Below are 20782 nucleotides of genomic sequence, written 5' to 3' on the forward strand. Positions count from 1 at the left end.
AAAGAAACTCGACCGAATTCTCGAAGACCGGCACCCTCCCAAAGCCCTGCGGGCCCTTGCCCGGAGCAAGATGGCGCTTTCCCTCCTCGCTTCTCGGGGTTGGAGAGCTGCTTAACGAGAATCACTCACTTGGAGGCCACCCTTGCCCTTACCCAAGATGGTGAGTCGCGCAAACTCACCGTTTCCAGGTTTCAACATGGCTTCCCGGACCCGCGGCACCGGAGGTTAATCTCAGGAACCCAGTGGAACTCTCGCGGAAGTAGCGTAAACGGAAGTTGTTGCGTAACGCGATTCCCCGCCTCCACGTTCCGCCCCCGTGCTCACGCCGCGCCCCCAGCTGGGCGGTGAGCAGAGCCAAGATGGCGGCGGAGTTGGAGTACGAGTCTGTTCTGTGTGTGAAGCCCGACGTCAGCGTCTACCGGATTCCGCCCCGGGCCTCCAACCGCGGTTACAGGTACTAACCCCGAGGTACTGCGGCACGCGCGTACCCGGTTGGGGCTGACACTTTGCTCCTCAGTAGCACGCTGCCCGTCCCTGCCACTGCCACCTCTGGGTTGTCACCTTGCTAGGCTCCCCACCTGGGTTGTTGTCACTCTGTCCTCCTGCTCTTCCCCCACTCTGGACTGCTGTCATCCTTGTTTCCGCCGCTTAAAAAAATGACCATCCTGCATCCTTCCACCCCTCCTCCCCCGGATCCCTCTGGGTTACCCCTCTGCTCTCTATCCGTTTCCAGTCGTGTCTGCTCCATCGCCAGTCACCTTTCTTTCGCTCTTCCCTGCGTCCTTTAGCTTGTCACCCTCATCTTCCCCTCGCTGTCTGTCCCCGCCCCCCATTTCCAGTACCTCGTGCGTGTTTGTGGGTAATCATTGTGTCGTTGGCCCCTCTCTGGATGAGCTAATTTGTCTTTTGTGCTGTTCCGTCTTGTCACCAAATCTTATCATCCACCATATGGTTTTTCCTTTCCGGTCTTTTGCCAGTGGGCAAAGGTTATGATCGTAAGTTTTCCAATGGTTGTCCACTCTGTTTCTTTTCAGTGTTTTCTTGGTGTACGATAGTATTTTCAATCTTTCTTCCCTACCCCCTTCTCTCCACTTCGCCTATAGCTTTTACTTCCAGAGTTAACGCAGCATTTTCACTGGAGGGCTGACTAACCACCTTGTAATCTAATGACTGGGAGGGTCTGAGTATGCTGTAGGAAGTCACCAAGTCATGTAGTCCAAAGAGTTCACATGTAACTCACTGGGTTGCATGTTAAAAAATATGAGTGTGAGCCCTCGCAATTTTATAGCTGTATGATTTGAGAAAAATCTCTTAGCCTCTCCAAGCCTCAGTTTTCTCATCTGTAAAACAGAAAAAAAAAAAAACAACGTGGTAATAAAACCTGCTCTAGCTACGTACCTTGTAGAAGTTTTTAGAGGGTTAAGAGGGTTAAATGAAATCATATAATAAATGTGAAAAAGAATTTAAGATAAATTTCCTAAAAAGAATTTAGGAAAACAGTAAAGCAGTATATAAACATGAGATACTGTTTTGATTTCTCTCTCTGACTCACATCACCATCATGATTTTCCTCTTGGCATTTCTTATTACCTCGGCTGAAAAGTTATCCTCTCCCTGTGTCCAGTGTTTTGCCTCCTTATCAGAGGTTCATTCATCATGAATCAGTATCTTTCTGCTTGCTGACCTGTGCACTAGACCCTGTGGGTTGTACCTTTCGGTAATTTCAAGCTTTCAATCAGACCCCAAATTGACCATGAATAAGACTCTACATGCTTTTTGATGGTAGTCACAGGTGCTAATATATGTGCGTCAGTTGAGAACTCTCCTTCTTTGGTGAGCCCTCCTTGACCCTCCATTCTGGCTTAGGTGTGCTCTTGGTGCTTCCATGGCACCTGAGCTTGTCTCTATCACAGAGCTCTTCCTTCTGCATTCTCATTGATTGTTTGGTCTCCCAGGTCTCCAGATGAGACTGTGAACAACTTGAGGTCTTTTTAAACTTTATATTCCTAGGGTCTAGCACAGTTTCTGGTACATAGTGGAGACTCTGTAAATGGTGACTGAAAGAAATTAGTAGATTACACTTAAATTAGCATTGATTGAACTGTGAAGTAAGGTAAAATAGCTCATGACCTCCAACTTTACGCGTTGAGACTTCCTAAAGGATATGATACACGTTGAAGTGAGGTTCAGTTCTTTTTCTTCTACTGCAAGCTTTTTAAAAGCTTGAAGCTTCTCTCACCCGTCTGCTTTCTCTGTCTTCGCTTCTGGTTTATCCTTTATCCTTATGTCAATTAACTGCATTGAGCCATCAAAGCAATTTCTTAATTTTCCTCTTTTACCCTTTTTCTTGTTGTCATTCTGTGCTTTCCATGCTTATTATTGACATCTTATCCTACAAGAGGCTTTTTACATCAACCACTCTTAGTCAGTGAAGAGAGCAGAACTGAGTTTGAATTGTGAGTCATTTATTTGCTGTGTTACCTTTGGCAAGTCACTTAACTCTTTTGAACTTTAGTTTCCTCATCTATAGAAATGGATATAATATTACTTACTTTGTGAGATCCTTTCAATTTTCACAAGAATGGGCATAATGCCTGGAACAGGTGCTTGATAAATATTACTTTTCTCCCTTTTTGTCTGTGTCCATTTTACATTATAAGCATGATTTGTTCTCCAGGCTGCCATTAAAGGAAAAACTGGACTTTGTAGGAAGCAGGAGAAATGCTTTCTTTGAGTGACTAGTAAGATGAGAGGGAATGATTGACTTTGATTCACCTAGCATAAGCTGTTACTTCCCAGACTTGCACTGACCAGACTTATGGAATTTAGGTTGATGCAAAACTTATAAATGATTAGAAAATGGTTTCCCAAGCTATAAAACTTTTTTAAATTCATCATTACCCTCCTCCTCAGCTAAATCAGTATTAAACCCTATAGTGTGGTTTAATGTAATGAAAAGAATGCTGGACTTTGAAGTTAGGGATTGTTATTAGTGTGTTATTTTCTATTTCTTCATTTAGAGAGAGGTGGTAGACTTTTCCTGCCTATTCCATATGGCTGCTATAAGATTTATTGCCAAGGTAGATGAAAATTTGTGAGGTTGGTTTAGAAGATCAGTAAAACCAAGAGTTCCTCAGGCTAGGTCAGGGGAGTGGGAGAGGAGGTAAGGCTCAGGGCTGAGGGATACTGCTGCCATGAGTATCCATTCATTTACTGAGGATTTGTTAAATATTGGCCACCAGACACACAAATAAGCCTAGGAACCTGTCCAAAGAAGCGTGTCTCGTAGGCTTGTTCCTAATATTTTCAGTAGCCCATTTACACTATGTCTAGCTCATGGCGGTATAGTGGAATAAGTAATGACTCATTAAAAAAATTTCATAGACAAGGACCTCTAGAGCTTGCTCTAGTCTGGATCAGATTCAGGTAGTTGAGCGTCTTTGAGGCGGGACATCAAGAGAGAAGGGCGCGACAAAGATTTTATCTTGTAAATCCTATTCAGAACTTGTCATTTCTTCCTTTCCACCATTTGCTTACCATCTTGTGAAAATTATTTTAATTCAGATATACTTTATTGTTACCTTCCTAACCTGCAAGTATTAGTCTTTAGGTTCCCAAGGGATGAGTTATTTTATTTTATTGTTTTTTTAGGGATGAGTTATTAATAACTTTTATTCGCCCTCCCTTTTCCACACTGCTGGCAAAACAAACTCACAAATACAATGTTTTGTAAAATTGTTTCATGTTTAAATAATATCTTAGATTTCATTCAGATTCATTTATAACACAGATCATAAGGATTCAGTGTTTGTACTGTTTCCATGGACATTGTATCTCTAATCCACATGTCCTTCCTGAAGTCCAGATTCATATATTCAAACGCATACTCTGTATCTCCTCTTGAAAATCTCTAAGACATCTCAGACTCAGCATAGCCAAAACTGAACTCCTGATCTTTCTTCCCAGACTTGCTCTACTTGTAGCCTTCCTCATCTCAATTATTGGCAATTCCTCTGTTCAGGCTAAAAACCTTGGAGGCATCCTTGATTTTATCTTTGATGTCTGTCTTCCTCTTCTACCTCAAATCCATTCCATTAGAAAATCCTGCTGCCTTACTTTAAGTATATCCACAGTCTAGCCACTTCTGCTCCTTTCTCTTCCTAGTCACCATTGTGACTCTCCTAGATTAGCACAGTAGTCTCTTAACTAATCCCCCTGCTTCGGTGTTCATATTGCTGCGTCTCTGCTATGATGGCAAAGTAGTCCTTTTAAATTAAAAGGGAGATCATGGATCATGTCACACCTCTTCTTTTTTTTTTTTTTTTTGCGGTATGCGGGCCTCTCACTGCTGTGGCCTCTCCCGTTGTGGAGCACAGGCTCCGGACGTGCAGGCTCAGCGGCCATGGCTCACGGGTCCAGCCGCTCCGCGGCATGTGGGATCTTCCCGGACCGGGGCACAAACCCGTGTCCCCTGCATTGACAGGCGGACTCTCAACCACTGCGCCACCAGGGAAGTCCCTTCCTTCACATCTTTGCTCGCATTTCACCTTGTTAATAAGGCCTGCCTTATTAACCTTGACCACCCTTTTGAATGCTGCAACCTGTTCATTCTCCCACGACCCTCCCAATCTCCCTTTTCTGCCTCTGCATTTTCTTTTCTTTTTTTTTTTTTTTTTTTTTTTTTTGCGGTACGCGGGCCTCTCACTGTTGTGGCCTCTCCCGTTGCGGAGCACAGGCTCCGGACGCACAGGCTCAGTGGCCATGGCTCACGGGCCCAGCCGCTCCGCGTCATGTGGGATCCTCCCGGACCGGGGCATGAACCCGTGTCCCCTGCATCGGCAGGCGAACTCTCAACCACTGCGCCACAAGGGAAGCCCTGCATTTTCTTTTTACCGTAGCAGTTATCACCTTCTGAGATGTTAATTATTTTACTTATTTATTGCTTCTTTTTTATTATCTATCTTCTGTTAGAATGAAAGCTTCATGACGGCTTTAAATTTGGTTCCCTCTTGTATCCCAAGTACCTAGAACAGTACCTGCAACTTAATATACACTCTGTAAATATTGGTTGAATTCAGTGAAAGGTAATATGTTTAGGGATTTGGGAGGCTTCTGTACCTAATATATTTCACTTAGTAGACCTTGTTGTTCCCTGATCAGCAAAACACTATTATATAAAATACCATCTACGGTACTATATAAAATAGTGTCATTGTGATAAATTTTTAAATTGCTTTTTTTTTTGTACTTTATACTTTTATTGATGCTTTTTGGACTTAAGTAGTAACATTTCTTCTATTTGCTTTGGACTGTGTGTAACATGAGGCATCTGTATAGAGAGAATCATGAGTTAGTCTTTTGATTATTTAATACGTAGAAAGGGTAAGCAATTCAGAAGAGGGAAATAGAAATATGGCAAATGATTCTGTGTAGGTTTTTAGTGTATTAAAGACGTGGACCCGAGGCCTGAGGCTTCTCCATTTTCCTATCCTAGGGCATCTGACTGGAAATTAGATCAACCTGATTGGACTGGTCGTCTCCGAATCACTTCAAAAGGGAAGATTGCTTATATCAAACTTGAGGATAAAGTTTCAGGTAATCTGTGCTGGTGACTTTCTAACATATTAAGGATATTGGTTTGGTGTTCTTTTATAAATACCTTCAAATTGGGGACTGGCGTGGAAATACTTGTTAATTGAGTTTTAAATTTTGCTTCCTTTGCTCAAAGAAGTCTTTTCCTTACCTGTCAGGGGAGCTCTTTGCTCAAGCACCAGTAGAACAATATCCTGGTATTGCTGTGGAGACAGTGACAGATTCCAGCCGCTACTTTGTCATCCGGATCCAGGATGGTACTGGTAAGGGATCAGGGATTTTGAATGGGTTGAGATTAGGAAAATAGTTAATGCACTTCAACAGAAGTGTGCCCCAGTGCATTTATCTTACTTCAGTTTACTAAATTTTTCCTCCCCTTTGTCCAGAGTTTACTTTAGTTGCTAAAGGAGAAGGATTAACATGTTTGTAATAGATATGAGCACAAGATTCAAGATGTGGTTATTAAAAGTAGACGTAAATAAATCAAAATGTTTATCTAACCAAAGAATTGACACATATTGCCTGTTCATTGTTGTGGTGGTTTTTTGTGGGACTGTCTTACATCATCTATGTTTACGGCAATCATCTTTTCTCCAATCAGAGGCTGGCAAATTTTTTCTGTAAATACACAGATAATAAGTATTTTAGGTTTTGTGGGCCAAATGATCTCTTGCAACTACTCAGTTCTGTTGATGTAATGTGAACGCTGCCATGGATGGTGTGTAAACAAACTGGTGTGCCTTTGTTCCAGTGAAACTGTATTTACAGGAACAAGCTCTGGCAGCATTTGGCCCATGGGCTGCATGCAGTTTGCCGATCCCTGGTCCAGGAGAAAATATTTCACATTCACAGATGTTATCTAGTTAGGGTAAATATTACATTGATATTTTCATTGGATAGAGTTTGCGCTAAGGGATACTTCCTGTTCTGAAGATTCCTGTCTTTTTCGCAGGGCGTAGTGCTTTCATTGGCATTGGCTTCTCAGATCGGGGTGATGCCTTTGACTTTAATGTCTCTTTGCAAGATCACTTCAAGTGAGTGAAGCTTGTCTTTATTTACCAGGTTGAATGTTTGGGGAATACTGCTCCTCAGTTGAGTGGGCACTATCTCTTTTACCTCCTGGTTTCTTTACTTGGTAAACTAGTTCACGTGAATATAAATCTTCCCATTCACTCTGTTTTCTTACATTATATTTGTATCTATTCTATCCTTTCCTTATAGCTAGAATATGTTTTTAATCCCTTGTACAGTGGTTTGAGATGGGGCTTTTGTTTATGCCTCTGGGGAATTTGCCCTGCTTTTAGGTGGCTGAGGGAGGCATAACAGTAGCAGCAGGGCTGTCTGTGAGCTATGAGGGGAGTTATGTGCCAGTGTTGTTGCTCCATGTAGCTGACATGTTTTGTGCCTGTTGCAGTATTTCTTCAGCCCATTCGATTTTGGCTCAGCTGTGGTAGACAGCTCCATGCACACTGTCAGCTTCCTACCTCAAGGGCAGGCTTTTCTGCCTTAGGACTTCCTGAAATTGTGGAAGGCCACCCAGTTAGCAAGGGGGGCAACCTGGAAGGACTGAGGAATTAACACCCCCTCAGGGGCCGCCCTCAACCGTGGGGGATGGGAATTGGTGGCTGAGTGCCCTCTTTTGGAGGGACAAGTTTAATATGCATTTTGAATGGTTCCTCAGTGGTATTGAACCCCAGTTGCCCTCTCTTGGCTTTTCTTCCTTTCCTTTCTCACATCTCATGTTCCCTTACTCTACTTTCTGGAATCATGTTTCACATAAATTAGCTACACTCAAATTTGTGTGTCAGACTCCGCTTTCAGGGAATCCCAATTAAAATAACTTACTCTTTTACTGAAGGTGGGTAAAGCAGGAATCTGAGATTTCCAAAGAATCTCAGGAAATGGATAATCGTCCCAAGTTGGATCTGGGCTTCAAGGAGGGGCAGACCATCAAGTTGAGTATTGGGGTGAGTATGGTTCCCCCCACCCCTCCTTGTATTTCCATAAGCCTGTGACTTATTCTTTCTCTCACTCTGCTGCTTTTTTTTCTTTTGTAGAACATCACAACCAAGAAAGGAGGTGCTTCTAGGCCCAAGACTACAGCGGCTGGGGGCCTAAGCTTACTCCCACCCCCGCCTGGAGGCAGAGTCACAATTCCCCCACCGTCCTCCTCAGTTGCCATCAGCAATCATGTCACTCCACCGCCCGTACCAAAATCCAGTCATGGAGGTACTGATGCAGGTAACTGTCTCTAGCACTTTAACCTTGAGAAATCATATCTTAGGGTTTAACTGAGTAACACCTATTTGCCAAGGAGAGTGTCGATGGTTTTGCTGTTAAATGGCACTTGACACTGACAAGGTGATTCTGGAAACCTCTAGCGAGGCATTGAAGCTTTTTAGTGAGCTGAGAGTCATGGTTCTGGGTGGTTCTTTGGCCGAAAATGAGTAGATATTGAGAAGACTGTTTCCTTCATTGTACCTTGGTGAAAGAGATGCTAGTGGGCCTGAGAGTCAGATGGGACAAGATTTTGGTCATGGCTCTGCTACTTTTTATCTGAATGTGTTGGGTAACATTATTTAATTTCTCTGAGTCTCAGTATCCTTACCTGTAAAATGGAGATGTAAAACTACCCCAAGACTGTGAGGGTGAAATGATGTGGTGGCACCTAGCCCAGTTCTTGGAATATAGTAGCCACTCAGTGAATGTCACTTCTTAATCCGTTCCATTTCTTCACAAGGGCCATGAGAGGAAATGAGACGACATCTGTGTTTATGAGTACATTTTCGTTTTTCTTTACTGTCTGGTGGGAAAAAAGAATAGATATAGTTACTTCCATTTAAAGGATGACAAATTAGAACTTGGGAAGGAATTTTCCTAAGATTAGAGAACCTAGTATTAGAATCTGGGAGTTTTAAGTTATATCATTAATTAGTTAATTATAATTTAATATAATTTAAGTTTTAAATTATATCATTAATCGTTTGTAATTGATTGCTAAGAGCAAACCTTCTCCTTCTGGAATTTTTGAGGTAAAAGTGGTTACAGGCTACTTCTTTTGGTAAGTGTTGCCAGAAGGCACTAAGGATAGTATCTAAGGTTTATTTATTTTTATTTTTTAAAATTAAATTTGATAATTGTAGATTCACGTGCAGTTGTAAAAAATAATACAAAGGAATCCCACGTACCCTTTACCCAGTTACCCTCAACATTTTGCAAAATTGACATTGAGACCATCTCCTCATCTTACTTAGATTTCGTCTGTTTTTTTTTTTTTTTGGCTGCATTGGGTCTTTGTCGCTGTGCACGGGCTTTCTCCAGTTGCAGCGAGCGGGGGCCACTCCTCATTGCAGTGTGTGGGCTTCTCATTGCGGTGCCCTCTCTTGTTGCGGAGCATGGGCTCTAGGCACGCAGGTTTCAGTAGTTGTGGCTTGCAGGCTCTAGAGTGCAGACTCAGCAGTTGTGGCGCACGGGCCTAGTTGCTCCGCGGCACGTGGGATCTTCCCGGACCGGGGATCGAACCCACGTCTCCTGCATTGGCAGGTGGATTCTCAACCACTGCGCCACCAGGGAAGTCCAGATTTTGTCATTTTTACATATTCTCATTTGTGCGTGCAGTTGACCCTTGAACAGTGCAGGGCTCAGGTGCACTGACCACTTCCTCCCTGCTCACCCGCGCCCCCCCCATGCAGTCAGAAATCTGTGTATAACTTCATGGTTGTCCCTCCGTATCTGCGGTTCCGAATCTGCAGATTCAGCCAACCACAGATCACGTCGTACTGTAGTGAGTGTTCATTGAAAAAAAATCCCTGCGTAAGTGGACTCATGCAGTTCAGACCCATGTGGTTCAAGGGTCGGCTGTAGTTCTGTGCAGTTTTATCAGGTGTAGGTTCCTGGATCCACCACCGTGGTCAGCATACTGAACAGTTCCACCACGACAAGGATCCCTTGTGTCGCCCTTTATAGCCACACCTCTTTGCCTCTCCCCACGATCCCTAACGCTCAGCAATCAGTCACTAATCTGTTCTCCATCTCTAATTTTGTCATTTCAGGAATGTTACATAAATGGAACCATATAGTATATAACCTTTGGGATTGACCTTTCCCACTCAGGATGATTCCCTTGAGAGTCATCAAGTTGTATATATCAACAGTTTGTTCCTTTTTATTGCTGAGTAGTATTCCATGGTATGGATGTACCACAGTATGTTTAATCATCACCCATGGAAAAGCATCTGGGTCGTTTCCAGTTTTTGGCTGTTACAAACAAAGTCACTGTGAACATTTACGTATAGGTCTTTGTGAGAACGTAAGTTTTTGTTTCTAAAATTTTTATTATGTTTCCCCTTTTCTTATTTCTTCTCTTACCTTGTATTCAGATATCCTTTTAGATTTGGATTCTCCTGCTCCTGTAACGACACCAGCACCAGCTCCAGTTTCTGCAAGCAATGATTTGTGGGGTGACTTTAGCACTGCATCCAGGTATTAGCATAGGGAAACCAGCATACTCTCAACCAGGGTATCGATGATGTGTGTACAGTCAAATGAAGTCTCTGATCTGGGAAAGCAGGGCGTTTGTAGGTCATAGAGTCTTCAGCAGGAATTCTAGGTAAGCAAGTATAGGAGTGCTGGGGATGGTGGGATAGCAAAGCTGTAGCATGAAGCTTGAGTGGAATATCTCAGGCCTTAATAAGTAGAATTGCTGTGGAGTATAGTTTCAGGAACTCTGGGCAGAAATTTCTTACTGTTAAGGCTGGAGTCCCTATCCTAATATGCCTTTGGCTATCTCTCTGTTCTGTCTTGCAGCTCTGTTCCAAACCAGGCACCACAGCCATCCAACTGGGTCCAGTTCTGAGGAGCACGGCAGGATGTTAAGGACAGACTTGAAGAATCAAAATGACCTTGAGGGCACCCATCTGTGAGGGGAGCTCGGAACCCCTTCCCTCCCCAGAACCAAAATTACTGAACGGTTGTTTTCATAGCTTCTCCATTGCGTTCAGGCTGGTGTGTCACTCCCCGGTGTTGTTCCTTGCTGTACAGCCAAGAAAGTATTTCTTATCTCCTGTTCACTGTCAGGGCAGGGGAATAGTGAGTCTTATGATACTTGTGGCTATTGCAGGGCTCTAAAGGCCAGGGTCTCTTTGGTGGGGAAATAACCTCCAACATCTGTAAAATTTTCTCCATCTTTAAATTCTTTAACTTCTTTCAGAATCATCTCATGACCCTGTGTGCCTCTTTGTGAAGCTCTGTTTAGCAATTTCAGGGGAGACAAAACCCTCAGAACTTCCTTTTCCATTAACTGAAGACTCTAAAAATGGACAGACTGATCACAGTGTTTACAGATTCAGAATTTTGATAGGGGTAGGTGTGAAGAAAGACCTGTTTCCTGGGTCTCTGCTATATATCCTCCCTCAGGCTTGTCTTATTCAGTGAACATCCAGTGCTGGGTGCAGCCCCCTGACCCTCTAGTGCGTTTGCATGTGTCCTCCTGTGGCAAGAGGGTTGTGTTGGTGGCGCCCCACTCTCCTTTTGTTGACAGTGCAGCATCTCTGATCACCGGGTGTCTCTCGGGTGAAGGAGGTTCAAGGGACTATGTTTCCCTACTTATTTTCTAGAGACGCAGTTACTTTCTTGCAGCTCCATCTAGTTGCTGCATTTGAAGCACAGCGTTACTTTGTAATGGCCCCATTATTTGTCCTAAAGTTAAAGGGTTTAGAGTTTTTAATCTAATTTGTAGAGCAGAGAGGTTGAAAGCACTTAACTCTTGTTCAGTACCCACATTGCCTTGCTGCCTGGGTATCTGGCTCCTTTTCATACACAGTTATTTTTTCAGTCCACCAGCTCTTCAACAGAAAGCTGCTATTACATGTACCATCGTTTATGAAGCAAGCTGGAGAGCCATGGCTTTAGCTGTGGTAGGTTTTGCCCAAACGACGGCTGCAATACCCATCACCAGGAGTATCTCAGAAGCAAGTTGCCCCCCACCACTTCCCCTCTCTCTGCCCACCATTCCTTTTACAATGCTGTGAAGGGGTCCCGCTCTTAGATGAACTGGCACCAGCTCTTTTGTCTGCTAAGGGGCAATTCTGAGAGTGAAACGGGAGGATCTCATTCTTCCCTTAGCATCTATTTGGATGGTACCCTCTGGCTGAAGGGAGTCCTTATATTTAGTTTCAAAATAGATTCTCTCTCTTGGATTTCCTTCTTGACTCTTTTTAACTTTGGGTCCATTTTTTTTTTTTTTTCATTGCTTCCCGTTCCAGGCAGCTCTATTCTTGCAGAGCCATGACAGGACATTTAAAAATTCCAATAGAAAACACTAAAAGGAAAGCCTATAGATTCACTAGTGACTAACTGCTGGGAGCCTATTTTCTCAATCTTCCTCTATGTTGTGTTCTTTGTATTCTCAAGATGATAATATATTATGTATTTGAATTGCTGAAGAATTGAAAATGAAGTTTCAGATATATGTATATAGAGCATATGTATGCTGTATTGGTGCAATGATGGTAATTAAAAATATGGAAAGAGGTAGTGTCTCTTTTATCTTTCTATTTGCCTGTTTCATTATCTTTTTTATTTAATTGACCCAATATAGGTGGCCAGTAGGTAATAAAAGGACATTTTATATCTATTACTCATTTTCAAGAAATGGAGGTTTTAAGAAGTTAAGGCTAGACCTCTGTCCTCATGTTTCTAAACACACAGAGTCTCCTTGTCGAGATCATTTGTATTTATTATTTATTTGCTGGTACAGTTAATTTCATTTGCTTCAAATTATCTTTGTGATCTAGGCCACCTTTCATATCCCAGAACTATGGTCAGCATAAATGAAGGGAATCAACGCATGAGATAGAACTAAAGTGAGAGTCATAGACTTTGGAAGCCAGAAGGATCTTGGAGTTCTCATTCAGTGATTGTCACAGGAGATGAATCAGAATGATATGGGTACTTCTTTTTTTTTTTTTTTCCTCTTTTTTTGTTTTCAATTTAAAATAACATACTGCTCTCTCCAGAGATTCTGATACACCTCCCCCATTCGCCCTCCCAGGGAAGGGCTTGGATGGCTTCCCCAACCATGGCCTTTCTTATCATTACTGAGGTGGTGAGGCACTATCATGGATAAACATGTATCCTAAACTGCAGGGGAGTTTTTTGGGTAGAAGATGCAGATGATAATTTTTCCAGCTCAACCCCCTTGGTTAGACGTTGACATCTGCCTTCACGGTTGTCCTGTGAGCTTTTATTACTCCTCACTTCCTCCATTCCGATAACCTTCTAGGTAGTTGGCTTGCCTCCAGCTTTCTCAGCCCTAGTTCAGCTTAGGTGTTGACACCAGAATAACCTTCCTGAAACCAAACCCTGCTCATGCCCTTTCCTCCCCTACTCATTGATTACCTTTAATAATTTTCCTTTGCTTACAGATTAAAGTCCAAAGTACCATTTCATCCTCAGCTCTCAGTTTTCCCTTTCACTCAGTCTGCTCCCGCACACTAGTCATTCTGCAGATGCCATCAGCAGCATGGGCATTGAGTGCTTGCGATTCCCTCTGCCTGGAATTCCTTCCCTTCTCTACCTGCCTGGTGAAATCCTTCCCATCCTGGAAAGTGCTGCTTTGTGAAACGTTACTTATCCCCTCAGTCTGAAAGGTGATCTCCCTTGTTTTTGGGGGTTGCTGTTGAAATTCTCACTGGTTTGTGGGCTCTTTGATATAAGGACCATGTCTTCATTTTTATCTACTCAATATTTTCCTTATGCCATAAATATATACTTGTTGAATTAACAGTGATTTCAGTGAAGAGGGACTAGAAATCAGAAAGTTGGGTTTTTCCTTTTTTCGCTCATTCTCATTTTGATTGTTCCTAGCTACAGGACGTAAGTATTCCTTATATGCTTTGTTATAGTTGCAGAAGGTCTCATTTATATGCTCCAGGGTCAGTTAATATTTGGGCCCAAGAAAGTAGCATTGAAGACAAATTTTACTTTGGTACATAGACGCTATGGCCTGGGAAAAGGAAAACTGGCTATCATGTCGCGCAGCTGCTGATAAATCTGGTAGCTTAGTGTCTGATCTCAGTTACCACAACTGGCTAAGATTGCACTTGGTTATATTTAGCTTTTTTTTGGCTTTTAAAAAAAATCATTTCTGTTATTGCCTCTTAACTGTACATGAGGAAAATACATATGGTTTGTGACTAGAGCTCATACTCAGGAGCTCCCCATCCATCACATATTCTCTTGAGAAAGAAAGGAAAAAGGAAGAGGATTACATTTACTTGCAAGTCCCTTCAGCCTGGGGAATGTATAGGCTTGGTATGGTTTTCACAGCAACCATGGTTGAAACCATGTCGTATGATGTTTATTTCAGAATGAGAATTGTCATTTTCAGTCCCTTTTTGAAAGTTACTAAGATATGGGGGTGGTATGTTTTTTAAAAAGCTCTAGTATACTGAAGTCTACATCTCAGGAGTGAAATAACTGTCCTTTGAGACCTCATGTTCTGCCCTATCAATCTAAGACTAGCGTCATCCCCTCAGTTACACACAATGATGCATTAAGACCAACCATGAAGGTTGCTGTTTGCTTTTTAGTATTTTCTTTTGTCTTACGTGTGTTCTGCCACTGCACCTAATAGTAAAAAAATGTCTTGGCAATTTCTGTGAATGCTTTAACTAGCTGCATAGCAGCATGGGACCACTAGAGGACGGGCTCCCCCTAGCAACCCTAGCACAGTGGTGGCAAATACTGCTCAGATTTCCTGGTGGCAGGGGAGACACCTAAAGACATAAATGAAGACTGTCAAGGGATATTTCATCTATGGAGTCTAAACATGTACCTGATCCGAAGTTTGTTGGGAACGTAGAAAAACAGCTGTTTGGGTAGGTGGAAAATGAAGAACAGAATAATACTTTCTTCAGACTTTAATACTTAAATAAATCTTTGAGTAGGGAATACACTTACTGATTTTAATGACCCCCCCTCCCCAGTCCCACCAAAATAGGTGATTAATGGGAAGTAAAGAGGAGTGGTTATGAGCATGAATTTGGAAAGAGACAGACTGCCTTGGCACAAAAGTTTACTCTGCCACTTACTGGCTTTTTGACCTTGGACAAATTAACCCTTATTTGCCTTGGTTTCCTCGTATGCAAAATGAAGATAATAGTTTCTACTTTATAGAGTTATTGTCAAAATAAAATAAGTTAAAAATTTAAAGTGCTTAGAACAAAGCCTGGCATATGGTAAATTCTCTGTTAGTACTGCTTCTACTACTGCTGCTTGGCTGGCTATCCTAATTCTGCCTATTAGCATTGCAATAACATGGTAAGAATAAGGGCAAAATGATGAGATCCTTTCCTTTTTTAAAAAAATTAATTTTTATGGGGATATAATTGACATATAACATTGTAAATGTTTAGGTGTACAAAATGTGACACATAACATTGTAAATGTTTAGGTGTACAAAATGTGATACATTTATTGCAATAATCGGAGTGTCAGCTAACACTTCTGTCATGTAATTGTCATTTCTTTTTTGTGGTGAGAGCAACTCAGATCTAATCTCTTAGCAACTTGGAAGTTTGTAATATAATATTGTCTATACAGGCATACCTCATTTTATTGAACTTTGCTTTATTGCACTTTGCAGATACTATGCTTTTTACAAATTGAAGGTTTGTAGCAACACTTCATCGAGGAAATCTATCAGTGCCATTTTTCAATAGCATTTGCTCACTTTGTGTCTCTGTGTCATGTTTTGGTAATTCTCACAATATTTCAAAACTTTTCATCATTATATTTGTTATGGTGATCTGTGATCAGTGATTTTTTTTTTTTTTTTTTTGTGGTACGCGGGCCTCTCACCGCCGTGGCCTCTCCCGTTGCGGAGCACTGGCTCCAGACGCGCAGGCTCAGCGGCCATGGCTCACAGGCCCAGCCGCTCCGCGGCATGTGGGATCTTCCCGGACCGGGGCATGAACCCGTGTCCCCTGCATCGGCAGGCGGACTCTCAACCACTGCGCCACCAGGGAAGCCCATCAGTGATCTTTGACGTTACTACTGTGACTTGCTGCAGGCTCAGATGATGGAAAACATTTTTTAGCAATAAAGTATTTTAAAATTAAGGTATGTATATTGTTTTTCAAGGCATAATACTACTGCACACTTAATAGACTACAGTGTAGTATAGACATAACTTCTGTATGCCCTGGGAAACCAAAAATTTGTGTGACTTGCTTTATTGCAATATTCGCTTTATTCTGGTAGTCTAGAACTGGATCTGTGATTTCTCCAAGGTATGTCTATAACGACTGTACTATGCATTAGATCTCCAGAACTTATCTACTGGTTGAAAGTTTGCAACCTTAAACTGCATCGCCCCAATTCCTCCACCTCCTAGCCTCTGGTAACCACCTGTCTCCTCTCTGTTTCTATGAGTTTGGCTTTTTCAGATTCCACATATAAGTGGGATCATAGAATATACTATTTGTCTTTCTCCGACTTTTCTCACCTCGCATAATAACCTCAGGGTCTCTCCACGTTATTGCAAATGGCAAGATTTCCTTCTTTCTTATGGCCAAATAATATTTTCTTGCATATGTGTACCACATCTTCTTTATCCATTCATTGCAAATGGACCCTATGGTTGTTTCCATACCTTGCTATTGTGAATAATGCTGCAATAAACATGGGAGTGCATATATCTCTTCAATATCCTGTTTTCATTTCCTTTGGATATATACCCAGAAGTGGAATTGCTGGATCATATAGTAGTTCTATTTTTAATCTTTTGAGGAAACTCTGTACTGTTTTCCATAGTGGCTGGACTAGTTTTCATTCCCTCCAAGAGTGTGCTAGGGTTCCCCTTGATCCACATCCTCACCAACACTTGTTATCTCTTCTTGTCTTCTTGGTGATAACCATTCTAATAGATGTGAGATGATATCTCACTGTGGTTTTGATTTGCATTTCCCTGATGATTAGGGATGTTGAGTGCGTTTGCATGGGAATGGGTCCCAAGCATCATTCTTGCCAGCCTGGGCCCCAACCCCAGGACTCAGAACAGTGTGAATTAGAAATGGTTTCTTTGTGGTCTTGAGTCACACTGAGTCAGTCAACTGCTTGTGACTCTAAAAAAAAGATCTTTTGGCTATTTGTATGTCTTCTTAAGACAAATGTCCGTTTAGTTCCTCTGCACATTTTAAAAATTGGATTGTTTTTGTTATTGAGTTGTATGAGTTCTTTGTATATTTTGGATATTAACTTATCAGATATATGGTTTGCAAATATTTTCTCTTATTCCGTAGGTTGTCTTCTCTTTCTTTCTTTCTTTTTTTTTTTGATTGTGTCTTTTGCTGTGCAGAAGCTTTTTAGTTTGATGTACTCCCACTTCCTGATTTTTGCTTTTGTAGCTTGTGCTTTTGGTGTGATATCTAAAAAATTGTGGCTAAGACCGATGTCAGGGAGCTTCCTCCATATGTTTTCTTCTAGGAATTTTATGGTATCATGTGTTAGTTTAAGTCTTTATCTATTTTGAGTTAATTTTGGGGAGTGGTCTAAGATAGTGGTCCAATTTTATTTTTCTGCATGTGGTTATCCAGTTCTTGCAACACATAGTTTTGTTGAAAAGACTGTCCTTTCTCATTGAGTGTTCTTGGCTCCCTTGTCAAATATTAGTTGACTGTAAATGCAGGAGTTTATTTCTGCACCTCTATTTAGTTGCATTGGTCTATGTGTCTCTTTTTCTTTTTTGCGGTATGCAGGCCTCTCACTGTTGTGGCCTCTCCTGTTGCGGAGCACAGGCTCCGGACGCACAGGCTCAGCAGCCATGGCTCACGGGCCCAGCCGCTCTGTGGCATGTGGGATCTTCCTGGACCGGGGCATGAACCCGTGTCCCCTGCACCGGCAGGCGGACTCTCAACCACTGCGCCACCAGGGAAGCCCTATGTGTCTCTTTTTATGCTAGTTTTTTAATGTTTTAATTATGATAGCTTTGTAGTATAATTTGAAATAAGGAAGTATGATGCCTCCGGCTTTGTTCTTTTTTCTCATGATTGCTTTGGTTATTACTTTTTTGTGGTCTTTTGTAGTTCCACACAAATCTTAGGATTATTTTTTCTATGTCTGTGAAAATGCCATTGGAATTTTGATAGAGGTTGTGTTGAATCTATAGCTGGCTTGAGTAGTATGGACATTTTAGCAATATTAATTATTCCAATCCATGAACACAGGATATATTTCCTTTTTTTTTTTTTTTTTTTTTTGCGGTACGTGGGCCTCTCACTGCTGTGGCCTCTCCCGTCGCGGAGCACAGGCTCCGGACGCGCAGGCTCAGCGACCATGGCTCACAGGCCCGGCCACTCCGCGGCATGTGGGATCTTCCCGGACCGGGACACGAACCCGTGTCCCCTGCATCGGCAGGCGGACTCTCAACCACTGCGCCACCAGGGAAGCCCTGAAGGAATTTTTTAAATCTCTCTCCACAAACTCTGTAGCAGTCTAAATCTTTGTGTGTGTTTTTAAATAAAGTATTTCATTGTTTGATAAATCCCTGAAGTATTTCCTACTTTGGAAACTATTGATATTGTCTATCTTCTTCATTAATGTGAAGGGCACATGGTTTTGAGCTGCCATAACTAGTCTGTAAAACAAGCCAGATTTGTTTCATTCCCTTGTTTATAATGGCTATCTTCATCAAAACGGAGTATTGAGTAAGATGCCTTTATTTAAATTTTCTAAACCAACATGAATCCTTCTTGGAAGCTAATTTTAAAATATCTTATGCTTGTTGTGCTTAATTGACAATCATTAAAATGGAGTTCGTTAGTCTGTAGTGAATACCTGTTGTCCTCCTTTAAATGCTGTACATATATACCTCTTTTCCAATGCATGCAGAGTCCATTCCTTCTTTCTAGAAGATGTACAGAGCTGCCCAGTGACTTGAGTATGCCATCGACCTGCTAATTTGAAATTTTATAGCATTGCATCAATTCATGGATTTTAAACATTATTCTTGGTTGGCTTTTTTAAATTTTTTTTTGCGGTACGTGGGCCTCTCACTGTTGTGGCCTCTCCCGTTGCGGAGCACAGGCTCCGGACTCGCAGGCTCAGCGGCCATGGCTCACGGGCCCAGCCTCTCCGCGGCATGTGGGATCTTCCCGGACCGGGGCACGAACCCGTGTCCCCTGCATCGGCAGGCGGACTCTCAACCACTGCGCCACCAGGGAAGCCCAATTTTCAGGATTTTTAAAAAGGGAGGGACAGAATGACTTTGGTAATCCTGGTATTATTCTCATAAATGTTAGTTGGATATTAGGTAGTGAAATAGTTATGCAATCTGTTACAGATGACATACATGGTGTAACTAATTTTCCTTTCAGTTTTCACATGAGGGGTCACCTGGAATTGCTGTCTTGTGGGCTGGAGAGCCTTCCCGTCCAACTGCTGTTTTTAATGACAGCAAGACGTGGGCTCAGAGTGAAAGACACTGTATGGGGACAGGGGCTCATCTGGCCACCATCAGCACAGAAGCTGAGCAGGTATGTTGAGAGGCTTACATCCGTTTCTCTGCTGGTATGAATCTCTTTGCAGAGAAAGAGGAATTTCTGTGCTCTGCTATACCTCTGTGCCTTTGCTTCATCTCTTCCAACTACCTGGAAAGACTTTTCTTCCTCTCTCATTTTTCTTCACATGGCCAAGTTCTTCTGGTCTTCCCAGATTTGATTCATGTGTTATTTTCTACAGAAAACTACCCTGACCACCTTCTCTGCCCCATCTTTCCTATTCTAGTTTGGAGATACTTCCGTGGTACTTTGTGCATCCTGTGACCATGGCACGCACTTCAGTGTTCCCATGAGTCCTACTTTGTAGAGGGCTGGAGCCATGCCTTAAGCATCTTTGCATCTCCAATGGCCTTTGCGGTGCTAGGCACACTTAGATAGGTCCTGATAAATATTTCATGAGTAAGTAAATAAATGAATGGTTAATCAGGATTGAAATAGCTTCTCAGAATAGAGCACAGGAAAAATAATTCAGAAGTATGGTTGTCATTCTAAAAAAAAAAAAAAATCTCAAGGTAAATTCAATTTGAACTGAAATTTATTTCCTCATGTAATATATTTCCATATATGTACGATACCATGACTCAGATTCTATTCTTGGTTAGCAGGGTTTCCTGGAGGATTCTGTTTCCATGGCTTTGCAACTATAGGTTCACCAGCTCCTGAATAAAATGGAGTTTAATGAAATACACAAACAATTGAAGAAGGTAATTTTAAAAATAAAAGTTCCTAGAAATCCAATCCTATTAAGTACTGTGCTAAGTGATTTGCAAGTTGATCTCACTTAATCTTCACAGTGACTCTATGAAATAGTGGAGTCATCCCTTTTGGAGTTGAGAAAACTGGGATTTGGTGAAATTAAAGCACTTGTTAACATTGTGGAATAAACGCCAGAGGGGGGATGTGAAAACAGATCTGATGCCAATGCTTTTGTGCTTAACTAGTACTTTATTTGACTTCTTTCCTCTGTTCCTAACATAACAGCTATCACCTGATAAAGGCAAATATACTTATAAAAATTCACATTTTTATGCAGAACGTTATCACTCAATTTTTGGATAGCGATTTTCATATTTCCTGGGACTTACAGATGAGAACCTTGAAAGCCAGTGGCATTGGGTAGACAAGACACCATTGAACCCACAGATGGTGTGAGTATACTGACTGGGGCAAAAGAGCTTTATAGGCAAAGGTGAGAAGAAGACAGCAAGCAGAATTCATTTTGGGGTGGAGTATACCAATGTAAGAAAGCTTACTCGGAATAGAGCGTAGTGTGTTGAGTAACCTCTATACTAGTAGACACTACGCTTGTGTTGGACAGTGCAGCTCTAAATGTTTCACTAGGAGCATTTCCTCTGCCTTGTCCTCTGGCCTCTACCATACACACCCAACATGTATAGACACACACACACACACACACACACACACATTTCAGATTCTGGCCCGAGGGTGAACCCAACAACTACCAGAAAGAAAAATGTGTTGTCTTTGTTAATGACAAAGACAAATGGGCCTGGAATGATTTTCCTTGTGACTTTAAGACAAGTAGGATTTGTAAGATACCTGGAGCAGCATTCAACAAGAAGCCTAGGAAGGGGTCCCTGTTATGAGGACAGAAAAGAAGAACCAATTAG

The 20782-nt window shown here is 42.0% G+C and overlaps 2 protein-coding genes across 3 annotated transcripts; both read left to right on the forward strand.

Moving 5' to 3' along the window:
* Window positions 1–340: 340 nt before the first annotated feature.
* NECAP1 (NECAP endocytosis associated 1) lies at window positions 341–14682 on the forward strand. Of its 2 annotated transcripts, XR_013830374.1 has the most exons (9): window positions 341–454; window positions 5495–5595; window positions 5751–5855; window positions 6545–6626; window positions 7451–7559; window positions 7650–7833; window positions 9972–10074; window positions 10399–12540; window positions 13017–14682. XR_013830374.1 is itself a non-coding variant. In XM_079935922.1 (8 exons), exons 1-8 carry the CDS (start codon window positions 360–362, stop codon window positions 10445–10447), a joined length of 828 nt encoding a protein of 275 aa, XP_079792048.1. In that variant the 5' UTR covers window positions 341–359; the 3' UTR covers window positions 10448–12932. The 2 variants fall into 2 exon arrangements, 1 of the variants encoding a protein (XP_079792048.1); XM_079935922.1 differs by lacking the exon at window positions 13017–14682 and having other exon boundaries at window positions 10399–12932.
* LOC307194434 (C-type lectin domain family 4 member D-like) lies at window positions 13593–20782 on the forward strand (the record flags this gene model as incomplete). Its single annotated transcript, XM_079937525.1, is given in 6 exon segments — window positions 13593–13647; window positions 18981–19032; window positions 19034–19127; window positions 20185–20206; window positions 20209–20299; window positions 20584–20782. Coding segments are annotated over 6 exon segments (489 nt in total). The 3' UTR covers window positions 20759–20782.

Source organism: Stenella coeruleoalba (genome assembly GCF_951394435.1).
Source record: "Stenella coeruleoalba genome assembly, chromosome: 11".
NCBI classification, from domain to species: domain Eukaryota; kingdom Metazoa; phylum Chordata; class Mammalia; order Artiodactyla; family Delphinidae; genus Stenella; species Stenella coeruleoalba.